The sequence below is a fragment of the Petromyzon marinus genome, unplaced genomic scaffold, assembly GCF_048934315.1.
Source record: "Petromyzon marinus isolate PM22_M1 ecotype Great Lakes invasive population unplaced genomic scaffold, UKy_Petmar_22M1.pri1.0 PM_G_Scaffold_72, whole genome shotgun sequence".
Lineage (NCBI taxonomy): Eukaryota > Metazoa > Chordata > Hyperoartia > Petromyzontiformes > Petromyzontidae > Petromyzon > Petromyzon marinus.
The window spans coordinates 215,624-227,708 of record NW_027423027.1 but is presented as its reverse complement, the minus strand read 5'-3'; the positions used below and the strand labels follow the sequence as shown (position 1 = coordinate 227,708).

The window sequence follows — 12,085 nt, the reverse complement described above, 5'->3', positions numbered from 1 at the left end:
GAATATGAATAAGGCCACTTGTGTTGTGGCCGAAACGTCGTGAGAATTTTATTGTGTTATTTTATTTTATTATTTTATTCTCATTGTACGTGGTGGTGACTTTAACCGAAAGAACCAAAGAAGATGAATCCTTGCAGTCACGAAAGCTTCAAATGGAAATTTAAGAATGTTTTTGTTTTGCTGTTGTTCTTTCATCGCCACCTCGGAGAAGGACGACGCTCACCTCAACGGTCGGGGAATATTTAGGAGGCGAATCTCGGTTCCGCCGAGGAGGACGGAGCGGGTGGTGGTAGCGGGGGTCCGGGGTGGACAGAAGACTTCTCGCGTCATTGAACGTTTAATGTGCCAAGGGCGGCGTTGAGCCACCTGCTGGTGTTGCGAGTCTCCATGCTGCCCGCTGCGTATTGTTGGCTTGCTTCCCGGCACGATTTCGGTGCCTGACGCGTCTGTCCCCGTGGGGTTAAGATTCAACGGCGGTTTACGTTGCTACTGCTGCCGCTGCTGCTGCTCTGCGCTGTAAATGAGCGGCTCACCGGTTACGTTGGATCTCCCGGCGTGACAGCTTGAAATGACGTGGCAGCAGCTATCTGGAATTTCAACCACCGCCTCCTCTGTCCACGCACACGACGGCGCGAATGGCTGCGCCGCGGTCGATGTACGATCGGCACGGTGGGCGTGGTGGGGGAAAGTGTGTCGGTGTTCCCAGCTCTTCGAAAGACATCTGGCCAGTGTGGAGGAGTAGGCCCAAATATTGCATCCTCTAGAGGGGACTGCCCGCACATTGCTAGTTGCGGCCCCTTGTCAGCAGTGGCATGGCTGGCTACGTGCGGAGCGAAATAAGTTAAACGTGCACACGCGTGCTAGCAATTGCGAAACTGCACCTTCACCTTTATACGTTATTCGTACGGAAAATAAAAAAGGTATACCGTTGGTTTGCATCGCTGTCGTGTGGCAGGATCAGTGTGGAAAAGTTCGAATTCGTGACGTTGCTATCGCTTTGCTTAAAGTGATTCTCGCCCTTGCAGGACTCCAATGTACTTGTAGCAGCCAACAATCAAGGAACCATCAAGGTAAGGGTACCGTGGCACTGACTGCAATTGCTTTTTTGAAGGGAAGGCGATGCGCCATGCACTATCTGTAAGATTGGTTGTGTTGGCGTGGTAGAATCGTTACTCGGTATAACCTTCGTGGGGAACTTTGTTCATTGCCTGTTGCTGATGATGAGATGTGCAGTGACCCGCTGATTTTATTTTGTTTGCTCAATTGCGATCGCTCGTCCAGGTGTGTGTGTGTATGGTGGGGGAATGTTGGTGCGGTGATGTGTGCATTGTCCTGTGAGCCCATTGAGAGAGGTTCACTTCCCTGCCACGGCTCACGTCACAGACGAGACGATGTATCAAACGTTAGCGGGCATCCTTCTAGGTCAAGCTACGCCTTAAATAAGTATGTCGTGTGGTGCGTGAACACCAGCATCGGGGAGACGAAATCATTCCGATCTTCGTAGTGGTCATATCTGCCTTTGATTTTTTGTCTTGTTGGCTTTAATCGGTGCTTATTCTTAGCTCTTTCGGTAAAGTCACCTTCAACGTGACTTTACCGAAAGAGCTAAGAATATGAATTACTGCAGTCACGAAAGCTTTAAATCAAAATTTAATAGGTGCTTGTTAACACTTGCTGCTACAATAACTAAAGGGTGGGATTTTCTTGTGTGTGTAAGTGTGGTTACTTGGGTAGCGGTGGTGTAGCTGTGCTCTGAATAACCGCAGGAGCCCCGGTTCGATTTCCGGCCACGGCCAACATCGGGGACGAGTGATATTGAACCGATTCAAGGAACCTCCCCTTGAGCTCGCCCGAGCTGAAATCACTGACTGCTGCGGTGTGTAAAACATCGGCACTGGGGAAGACAAAAGCAGGCCAGGGGTGTACCCCGGGGCCACATCGCCACCACCGCCACGGTGTGGCGGTCTCAATAGGCGCTCGCCAGTCGCGCTTCGCTTGTCCGTTGCTTGTACCCATCATCATCGTCATCATCGTCGTCATCGCCGTCTTTCACCACCAACCTCACTCTCTTTGTCCTCAGGTGCTGGAGCTGGTGTGAGGGGCCGCCCGCTGCAACGGCACTTTGCGCGGGGACCGGCCCGCGGTACCGTACGACGCACAACCCCGCCGTGGTTCTTTGGTTCTTTTGGTAAAGTCACCACCACGTAGAATGAGAATAAAATAATAAAATAAAATAACACAATAAAATTCTCACGACGTTTCGGCCACAACACAAGTGGCCTTCTTCAGGTGAAAGGAACAGACCTGTCGGGACGACACATTCATTGAAGCTCTGTCGTCCCGACAGGTTTGTTCCTTTCACCTGAAGAAGGCCGCTTGTGTTGTGGCCGAAACGTCGTGAGAATTTTATTGTGTTATTTTATTTGATCAATTTATTATTTTATTCTCATTCTACGTGGTGGTGACTTTACCGAAAGAACCAAGGAAGATGAATCCTTGCAGTCACGAAAGCTTCAAATTGAAACCCCTCCGCGGTCAGGCGGTGGGCACCGCCCACCGCCCGACCGCTCGACCACCGGCACAAACCAAGCCCCCCCCCCCGCCCCACCGCATCACACGAAGACGTTTCCGCGAAACACAGCGGGATCTCGCCCTAGACATTGGGACGTCGGTTTCTTTCCGTGTCGTGTCTACGCAGCTGACGTCTACAATGCGGTCAAGATGGACATTTTTATTGTAAACCACGGGTAAGCGGAAACGCAGAGGGCAGCGATGGACCGAGCGCTTTACGACGCAGCGAGCCCTCCGGACGGGCGCATGCCCCACAGAATCAGATTCCGATTTAAAGCTTTCGTGACTGCAAGGATTCATCTTCTTTGGTTCTCTCGGTAAAGTCACCACCACGTAGAATGAGAATAAAATAATAAATTGATAAAATAAAATAACACGATAAAATTCTCACAATGTTTCGGCCACAACATAAGCGACCTTCATCAGGTGAAGGGACGAGACTGTCTGGAGGACAGCGCTGGAGCGAACACAGCCACGCTCACCTGATGAAGGCCGCTTGTGTTGTGGCCGAAACGTCGTGAGAATTTTATTGTGTTATTTTATTTGATCAATTCTATTATTTTATTCTCATTCTACGTGGTGGTGACTTTAACCGAAAGAACCAAAGAAGAGAATCAGATTCGTTCATCAGGATGATTATTTATACACGGGAGGAATCCAATCGTTACATTTTTTGTTTTATATATATATTTACAATTGTTAACAAATACGTAGAGTTTGATGAGACAAGTTGCCACTTACACGTGCCCGCGGCTTAATTTGTGTTTTCGATTCTATTTTGCCTTCTGAAAAAGAAATCTGCCCAACGAACCCCCCCAACAGGGAGTCCGTGCACCCCGGGTTAGGAGCCACTGCTGTGCACTGTAATTCCTGGTTTTACTCTGTCATTCCGTACGATTGGCGCTGTGTCCGCATAAGTACATTAGACACACACACACGCACACACCAATACGTGCGCTGTTTGAAATTGAAAATGTAATCGAGGCGGGTTTTTACATGTAAGTAAAAAAAAAAGATACATTATTATTAGCATCAATGTAGATTAAAAAAACACGTACGAAACAGAATCTCTGTTCGAGTCGACATACGTGATCAAACACAAACTCGTCCGTCTGTCAGCTGGTCTAACATGTCAGTGAGGAGGACCGGGTGTCGGTCACGCACACGAGAGTCGAGTCAGCCTGGGGCGCCTCACTCCCTGCCGCGAGCCACCATGGGGAGCCGTGGCATCGAGCGTGCGGCGTACGGGGGGGACCCGATGGCCCCTTGACCCCCGTACTCTTTGGTTCTATTCGGTAAAGTCACCACGTAGGTAAAAAAATAAAACAACAAAAATCACGACGTTTCGGCCATGATACAAGCGGCCTTCATCAGGTGAAGGGATCAGGCTGTCTCGAGGACAGCGCTGGAGTGGAACAGCCACGCTCAGACCGCGGACCTTTAAGCTTAAAGGTCCCTTCACCTGATGAAGGCCGCTTGTGGTGTTGTGGCCGAAACGTCGTGATTTTTGTTGTTTTATTTTTTGACCTACGTGGCTTTACCGAATAGAACCAAAGAGTATGGATCCTTGCAGTCACGAAAGCTTCAAATCTAGAATTCCTTGACCCGTATCGGTCAAAAATAACTTCCGTCACTGAAATACGACGCGACTCAAGATGCGTTAAACACGCCTTCCCCAAACTTCACAATGTTTTCAAAATCAAATAGTTTGGTGGTGGTGGTGGAGGAGCCCACGTTGGCCTTTGGGCGCGTGTGCTTTCTCGGAGGCGCGTATTGAAGCAGACTCATCGCAACAAAGTGAACTTGGTTCTGTCTCTCACTGTTCAAATAAACCTACCATTAAAATTATGGACTGATCATTTCTTTGTCAGTGGGCAAACCTACAAAATCAGCAGGGCATCAAATACTTTTTTCCCTCACTGTATACACACACACATATACACACACATATATACACGGCTGGTTGGGTGGGTGAGTGGGGTGTTTGTTTTTGGCATCATCCGAGCAAGTGCTTTGGCGCGCGGCAGTCACACACACAAAAGACAAAAGATCCCCCGTGTAGCCTTAACAGACTGTAGGGGCAAGTGCTGTTAGCGAGCAGCACCTATGAAGACCGGCACGGCACACGAGGGGGTGGGTGGCCAGCACCACGCCCGACCGCCTTTGTCTTTCTCTCCGGGCGGCGCACGATTCTGCTCGCAGCTCCTCACTCACTCTCAGAACTCATCAATTGTATTCGCGCGGCTCTTAGCTTCTCGCATCTCTTATCGCTCATCGAAATCCTTGACTCTGCAAAGCGACTTAAACTATCAGGGTAAATGTAGAATGAAACTTTCAGCGACGCTGTCGGTCAGCACCTAGCAACACATCACCCCTCTCCTCTGCAAGACTAAGTTGCATGATCCTTTGTCCTTGCTTATATGTGAAACGACTTCGTGATATATAAAAAAATCACGACTTCGTGATATTTTAAATATTTTTTTATTCACAGTCTGTTCAAGGCTACACGGGGGATCTTTGTCTTTGTGTTGGGTGCTAACAGCACTTGCCCCAACATTCTGTTCAGGCTACACGGGGGATCTTGGTCTGTGTTAGGTGCTCACTAACAGCACTTGCCCTAACAGTCTGCTCAGGTTATACGGGGGATCTTTGTCTTTGTGTTGGGTGCTAACAGCACTTGCCCCAACATTCTGTTCAAGGCTACACGGGAGATCTTTGTCTTTGTGTTAGGTGCTCGCTAACAGCACTTGCCCCAACAGTCTGTGTGTGTGTACACTGTGTGTGTGTACACTCTGTGTGTGTACACTGTGTGTGTGTATACTGTGTGTGTGTCCACTCTGTGTACACTGTGTGTGTATACACTGTGTCTGTGTGTACACTGTGTGTGTGTCCACTCTGTGTGTGTCCACTCTGTGTGTGTGTACACTGTGTGTGTGTGTACACTGTGTGTGTACACTGTGTGTGTGTGTACACTGTGTGTACACTGTGTGTGTGTACACTGTGTGTGTGTACACTGTGTGTGTGTTTACACTGTGTGTGTGTAGTGGGAGGCACAGGTGGTGCATTGGCCAGTCATCTCAGTCGACCCATGGCATCTTTTCATCAATTTATTATTTTCAATTTATTATTTTTACTTGTTACGAATTTTATTAAAATGTTAATTTATTATTTTTATCTTTAATTCTGTTTATTTTTTGTTTTCTACCTACGTGACTTTACCGAAAGAACCAGGAATATGGTAGCGCATTCTCAAATTTGTTGCAGAGGTTTAAGGTTCAAACCCGACAGGCACACCTGCCCACCCCAGTAACATTCACCACAATATGCGCAGTCTGCTTAACAGCGGATGTCAAACATAGTATTGTGTCACCCAAAACGCACAGGTCATATTGCGTGTTGGTGTCACGGTCAAAATTGTGGTAATTCCAGTAACATTATCCAGAATCTCCACAAGGGAGATGACGCGTCAATGATCGCCCCCTTACCGACAGACTCATGCCCACGTGCAGGCCGGTGTAGGGCCACCTTGTGCCACACAGGGGCAGCTGCCACTTAGGGGCACCCTTCGATTGTTTGGGATGAGATTCGATACGAAACACCGAGTAGGCAAGCGACTTATGAGTGCAAATATGTTGTGTATAACGTAGTGAATCGATAATAGAAGTTTTTGGGTTTCATCGCATAAATATATAAATGTTGTGTCGTTAAAACCCGCCACCACCCGACACAGCCAACTAGTAAGGGTTGTCACGTAAACAGAACGTGCCAATTCGTCACTAGCACAGCACGAGTGTATAGTGTAGTGTATAGTGTAGTGTATATAGTAGTGTATAGTGTAGTATATAGTAGTGTATAGTGTAGTGTATATAGTAGTGTACTAGCACAGCACTAGCGTGTAGTGTATAGTGTAGTGTAGTGTATAGTGTGTAGTGTATAGTTTATGGTACTAGCACAGCACTAGTGTGTAGTGTATAGTGTAGTGTATAGTGTAGTGTACTAGCACAGCACTAGTGTGTAGTATAGTGTAGTGTATAGTAGTGCATAGTGTAGTGTAGAGTAGTTTAGTGTAGTGTACTAGCATAGCACTAGTGTGTAGTGTAGTGTATAGTGTAGTGTTCTAGCACAGCACTAGTGTGTAGTGTAGTGTATAGTGTAGTGTATAGTATATTGTACTAGCACAGCACTAGTGTGCAGTGTAGTGTTTAGTGTACTAGCACAGCACTAGTGTGTAGTGTAGTGTACTGTGTAGTGTATAGTGTAGTGTACTAGCACAGCACTAGCGTGTAGTGTAGTGTATTGTGTAGTGTATAGTGTAGTGTAGAGTAGTGTATAGTGTAGTGTACTAGCACAGCACTAGTGTGTAGTGTAGTGTATAGTGTAGTGTACTCGCACAGCACTAGTGTGTAGTGTAGTGTATTGTGTAGTGTATAGTGTAGTGTACTAGCACAGCACTAGTGTATAGTGTAGTGTACTGTGTAGTGTATAGTGTAGTGTACTAGCACAGCACTAGTGTGTAGTGTAGTGTATAGCATAGTGTATAGGGTAGTGTAGAGTAGTGTAGTGTATAGTGTAGTGTACTAGCACAGCACTAGTGTGTAGTGTAGTGTATAGTGTAATGTATAGTTTAGTGTATAGTGTAGTGTACTAACAGAGCACTAGTGTGTAGTGTATAGTGTAGTGTACTAGCACAGCACTACTCTGTAGTGTAGAGTAGTGTAGTGTATAGTGCAGTGTATAGTGTAGTGTATAGTGTAGAGTATAGTGTAGTGTACTAGCACAGCATGTGTAGTGTAGAGTAGTGTATAATGTAGTGTATAGTGTAGTGTATAGTAGTGTAGTGTATAATAGTGTATAGTGTAGAGTAGTGTATAGTGCAGTGTACTAGCACAGCACTAGTGTGTAGTGTATAGTGTAGTATATAGTGTAGTGTACTAGCACAGCACTAGTGTAGTGTATAGTGTAGTGTAGAGTAGTTTAGTGTATAGTGTAGTGTACTAGCACAGCACTAGTGTGTAGTGTAGTGTATAGTAGTTTATAGTGTAGTGTAATAGCACAGCACTAGTGTGTAGTGTAGTGTATAGTATAGTGTAGAATAGTTTAGTGTATAGTGTAGTGTACTAGCACAGCACTAGTGTGTAGTGTAGTGTATAGTGTAGTGTACTAGCACAGCACTAGTGTGTAGTGTAGTGTATAGTGTAGTGTACTAGCACAGCACTAGTGTGTAGTGTAGTGTGTAGTGTATAGTGTAGTGTACTAGCACAGCACTAGTGTGTAGTGTAGAGTAGTGTAATGTATAGTGTAGTGTACTAGCACAGCACTAGTGTGTAGTGTATAGTGTAGTGTATAGTGTAGTGTAGAGTAATGTATCGTGTAGTGTACTAGCACAGCACTAGCGTGTAGTGTAGTGTATAGTGTAGTGTACTAGCACAGCACTCGTGTGTAGTGTAGTGTATAGTGTAGTGTATAGTGTACTAGCACAGCACTAGTGTGTAGTGTAGTGTATAGTGTAGTGTAGAGTAGTGTATAGTGTAGTGTATAGTGTAGTAGTGTGTAGTGTAGTGTATTTCATACAGCTGCGGGGACATGCCCCTTGCACTGCACACAATTTTTATAATCATGTAATGACTGGCTCCGACACGGTAAAGACTTGAAGTTTGTTTATTAATAAATATTCGGCACAGACTTGTTCCTCTATCTCTCTCTCTCTCTGCGGATGTCCACCCGCGCTCACCCCGCTCACCAACACGCCGCCGGCTGACGGCGCGCTGGGGAGCGGCTGAGCGGCTGGAGGTCTCGCCGCCACGTGGCCGGCGGAGATGGCGGGGCAACAGCAGCGATGGGGAGCTCCTCTCGATCTTCAACACCGACCCCTAACGTTGCTGTGCCCCCGGCTTATATTCGCTCCGCGGAGGCTAAGCCCCGCCTCTGGCCACGCCCCTCTTGGAACCTTCGGGAACGTTTCAGAGGCTTCCCTGGTGGATCCTTTCACCCAGATGTAATACCCACTATAGATAAACACAGCCTGTATAAGGTAATTCAGTTCGATCCTCCACACATTTCGAACCGCTTTTAATGAACGCACGCCCAGTGTCAATTGTGGCATTCGGCAAAGGTAACTTTAAACCTAATGTCAAAATAATTAACGTCCACAAACAAACGGTAACCATCGAACGAGGAAGGACACCAGTTCAATCCCTGGTTGGGGGCTGACTCAGCCCAACATGTCTACAACAACTCCACGTCCGAGGCCCGAACGCAAAAAGACGGAAACCTCCCCAGGGTTCCACGTGGAGACCTGGGGACACTTGGAGGCATTTTGACACCACTCACCACCCCCGCACGGTGCGATGCTGAGACGCTTGGAGCAGGCCGCACACACCCCCCTCCATCCTCCCCTTCCTCCCTCCCCCCTTCCCTCCCACCCCTCTCTCCCCTCCCTCCTCCCCTCCCTCCCTTCCACCCCTCCCCTCCCTCCCACCCCTCTCTTCCCTCCCTATCTCCCTCACCCACTGCTCGTCCCTCCTGACCCCCCCCTCCCGAACTGATGATACGGGTTCCATCTCAGCGTCATTGCCTGTCGCAGTTGCTCCATCCACTCACGCCCCCTCCGACCCCTCTCCCCGCCCCCCCCTGCACCCCCTCCCTCCGCCCTCCCTCCTCCTCCCCCTCTCTCCACCCCTCCCCCCGCTCCACCCACCCCTCCTCCCTCCGCCTCCTCTATAACCCCCCCTCCCCCAACTCTGCTCCCTCCACCTCTCCCCCCGCGCCCCGCCGTGCCCCCCCCGGCGTGTCTCCATGCCTCCTCCGTCGGGTTGAAGTGGACGTTCCGCCCCCGGCTGGCGAGCTCCTGTAGCTCCCGTCGCCTCTCGACAGAACTCCGATGCCGCGAGAACTGCTCCCTCAAGAACACCTCGCGCTCCATCGCAACCCTCGCCTGCTCCACGGCCTCCCTCTGCCTCACCCGTGAGTCCCTCCTCGACTCCCTGTCGCCTCCGGCCACGCCGCTGACCCCCCGCCCCCGGCCCTCCCTGTCCGGCGGCCGCTGCTGCCCCCTGTCGGCGTCAATCAGCTGCCTTAGCCTGTCCGAGATGTCGGAGATCCTCCCGCGGTTGACTTCTCCTCCTCGACCTCGGCCCCTCTCCATGGCCGGCGGTTGTCACCGGTCGGATTCTTGCTCGGCCCCTCCTGTGCCGTCACAGCAACCATCGCGGCCGTCATCGCCTCCAACACCGTCACCTCTGCGTGGGTCTCTGTAGGTCTCTGTGAGTGTGCTGGTTTCTGTGGCTCTCCGTGGGTCTCTATCAGTGACGTGCGGTGAGGTCAATGGCTGGGGGAGGCACTGGCTGGTGTCAGAGCCAGATTCACACACTGAGGGGGGCGTGTGGGTTTCTGTGGGTATGGGTCTCTGTGGGTAGCAGTGGGTGTCTATGAGTGTGGGTTTCTGTGGGTATGGGTCTCTGTGGGTAGCAGTGGGTGTCTATGAGTGTGGGTTTCTGTGGATATGGGTCTCTGTGGGTAGCAGTGGGTCTCTATGAGTGTGGACATTTGTGAGCATGGGTCTCTGTGGGTAGCAGTGGGTGTCTATGAGTGTGGGTTTCTGTGGGTATGGGTCTCTGTGGGTAGCAGTGGGTCTCTATGAGTGTGGGTTTCTGTGGATATGGGTCTCTGTGGGTAGCAGTGGGTCTCTATGAGTGTGGGTTTCTGTGGGAATGGGTCTCTGTGGGTAGCAGTGGGTCTCTATGAGTGTGGGTTTCTGTGGATATGGGTCTCTGTGGGTAGCAGTGGGTCTCTATGAGTGTGGGCATTTGTGAGCATGGGTCTCTGTGGGTAGCAGTGGGTCTCTATGAGTGTGGGTTTCTGTGGGTATGAGTCTCTGTGGGTAGCAGTGGGTCTCTATGAGTGTGGGTTTCTGTGGGTATGGGTCTCTGTGGGTAGCAGTGGGTCTCTATGAGTGTGGGTTTCTGTGGGTATGGGTCTCTGGGTAGCAGTGGGTATCTATGAGTGTGGGTTTCTGTGGGTATGGGTCTCTGTGGGTAGCAGTGGGTCTCTATGAGTGTGGGTTTCTGTGGGTATGGGTCTCTGTGGGTAGCAGTGGGTCTCTATGAGTGTGGGTTTCTGTGGGTATGAGTCTCTGTGGGTAGCAGTGGGTCTCTATGAGTGTGGGTTTCTGTGGGAATGGGTCTCTGTGGGTTGCAGTGGGTCTCTATGAGTGTGGGTTTCTGTGGGTATGGGTCTCTGTGGGTAGCAGTGGGTCTCTATGAGTGTGGGTTTCTGTGGGTATGGGTCTCTGTGGGTAGCAGTGGGTCTCTATGAGTGTGGGTTTCTGTGGGTATGGGTCTCTGTGGGTAGCAGTGGGTCTCTATGAGTGTGGGTTTCTGTGGGTATGAGTCTCTGTAGGTCGCAGTGGGTCTCTATGAGTGTGGGTCTCTGTGGGTATGGGTCTCTGTGGGTAGCAGTGGGTCTCTATGAGTGTGGGTTTCTGTGGGTATGGGTCTCTGTGGGTAGCAGTGGGTCTCTATGAGTGTGCGTCTCTGTGGGTATGGGTCTCTGTGGGTAGCAGTGGGTCTCTATGAGTGTGGGTTTCTGTGGGTATGGGTCTCTGTGGGTAGCAGTGGGTCTCTATGAGTGTGGGTTTCTGTGGGTATGGGTCTCTGTGGGTAGCAGTGGGTCTCTATGAGTGTGGGTTTCTGTGGGTATGGGTCTCTGTGGGTAGCAGTGGGTCTCTATGAGTGTGGGTTTCTGTGGGTATGGGCCTCTGTGGGTAGCAGTGGGTCTCTATGAGTGTGGGCATTTGTGAGCATGGGTCTCTGTGGGTAGCAGTGGGTCTCTATGAGTGTGGGTTTCTGTGGGTATGGGTCTCTGTGGGTAGCAGTGGGTCTCTATGAGTGTGGATTTCTGTGGGTATGGGTCTCTGTGGGTAGCAGTGGGTCTCTATGAGTGTGGGTTTCTGTGGGTATGGGCCTCTGTGGGTAGCAGTGGGTCTCTATGAGTGTGGGCATTTGTGACCATGGGTCTCTGTGGGTAGCAGTGGGTCTCTATGAGTGTGGGTTTCTGTGGGTATGGGTGTCTGTGGGTAGCAGTGGGTCTCTATGAGTGTGGGTTTCTGTGGGTATGGGTCTCTGTGGGTAGCAGTGGGTCTCTATGAGTGTGCGTCTCTGTGGGTATGGGTCTCTGTGGGTCTTTGTAAGTATGGGTCTCTGTGAGTGTGGGCATTTGTGAGCATGGGTGTGGGGCCTTACGTGGTGAAATGAAAATTATCGTGAGGCGATGTATGATGATTATGCGTAATCTAAACTGTTTTTTGTGTGTGTACATAAACTGTATATCATGTATATATGAACTGTATATTATGTATATATAAACTGTATATTACGTGTATATAAACTGTCCGCACCAGGGACAGCTCCAAGCGAGGAGTGAGGAGCACGCTGGGGCCTTCTTGGCGTTGATTCAGCGACGGAGAGCCGTGGGGAGGGAGGGGGTGAGATGGGGAGAGATGAGAGAGGGGGACATC

General features: G+C 49.8%; 1 protein-coding gene across 1 annotated transcript in view; it reads left to right on the top strand.

The window, feature by feature from the left end:
• Positions 1 to 2,269, top strand: part of LOC116937381 (E3 ubiquitin-protein ligase COP1-like) — a 63,178-nt gene extending 60,909 nt beyond the window's left edge. The window contains exons 20-21 of the mRNA XM_076062820.1: positions 1,026 to 1,070; positions 2,081 to 2,269. Coding sequence (XP_075918935.1) covers positions 1,026 to 1,070; positions 2,081 to 2,098 — 63 coding nt within the window. The 3' untranslated portion in view covers positions 2,099 to 2,269. The remainder of the gene's footprint in view (positions 1 to 1,025; positions 1,071 to 2,080) is intronic.
• The last annotated feature ends 9,816 nt before the right edge of the window (positions 2,270 to 12,085 follow it).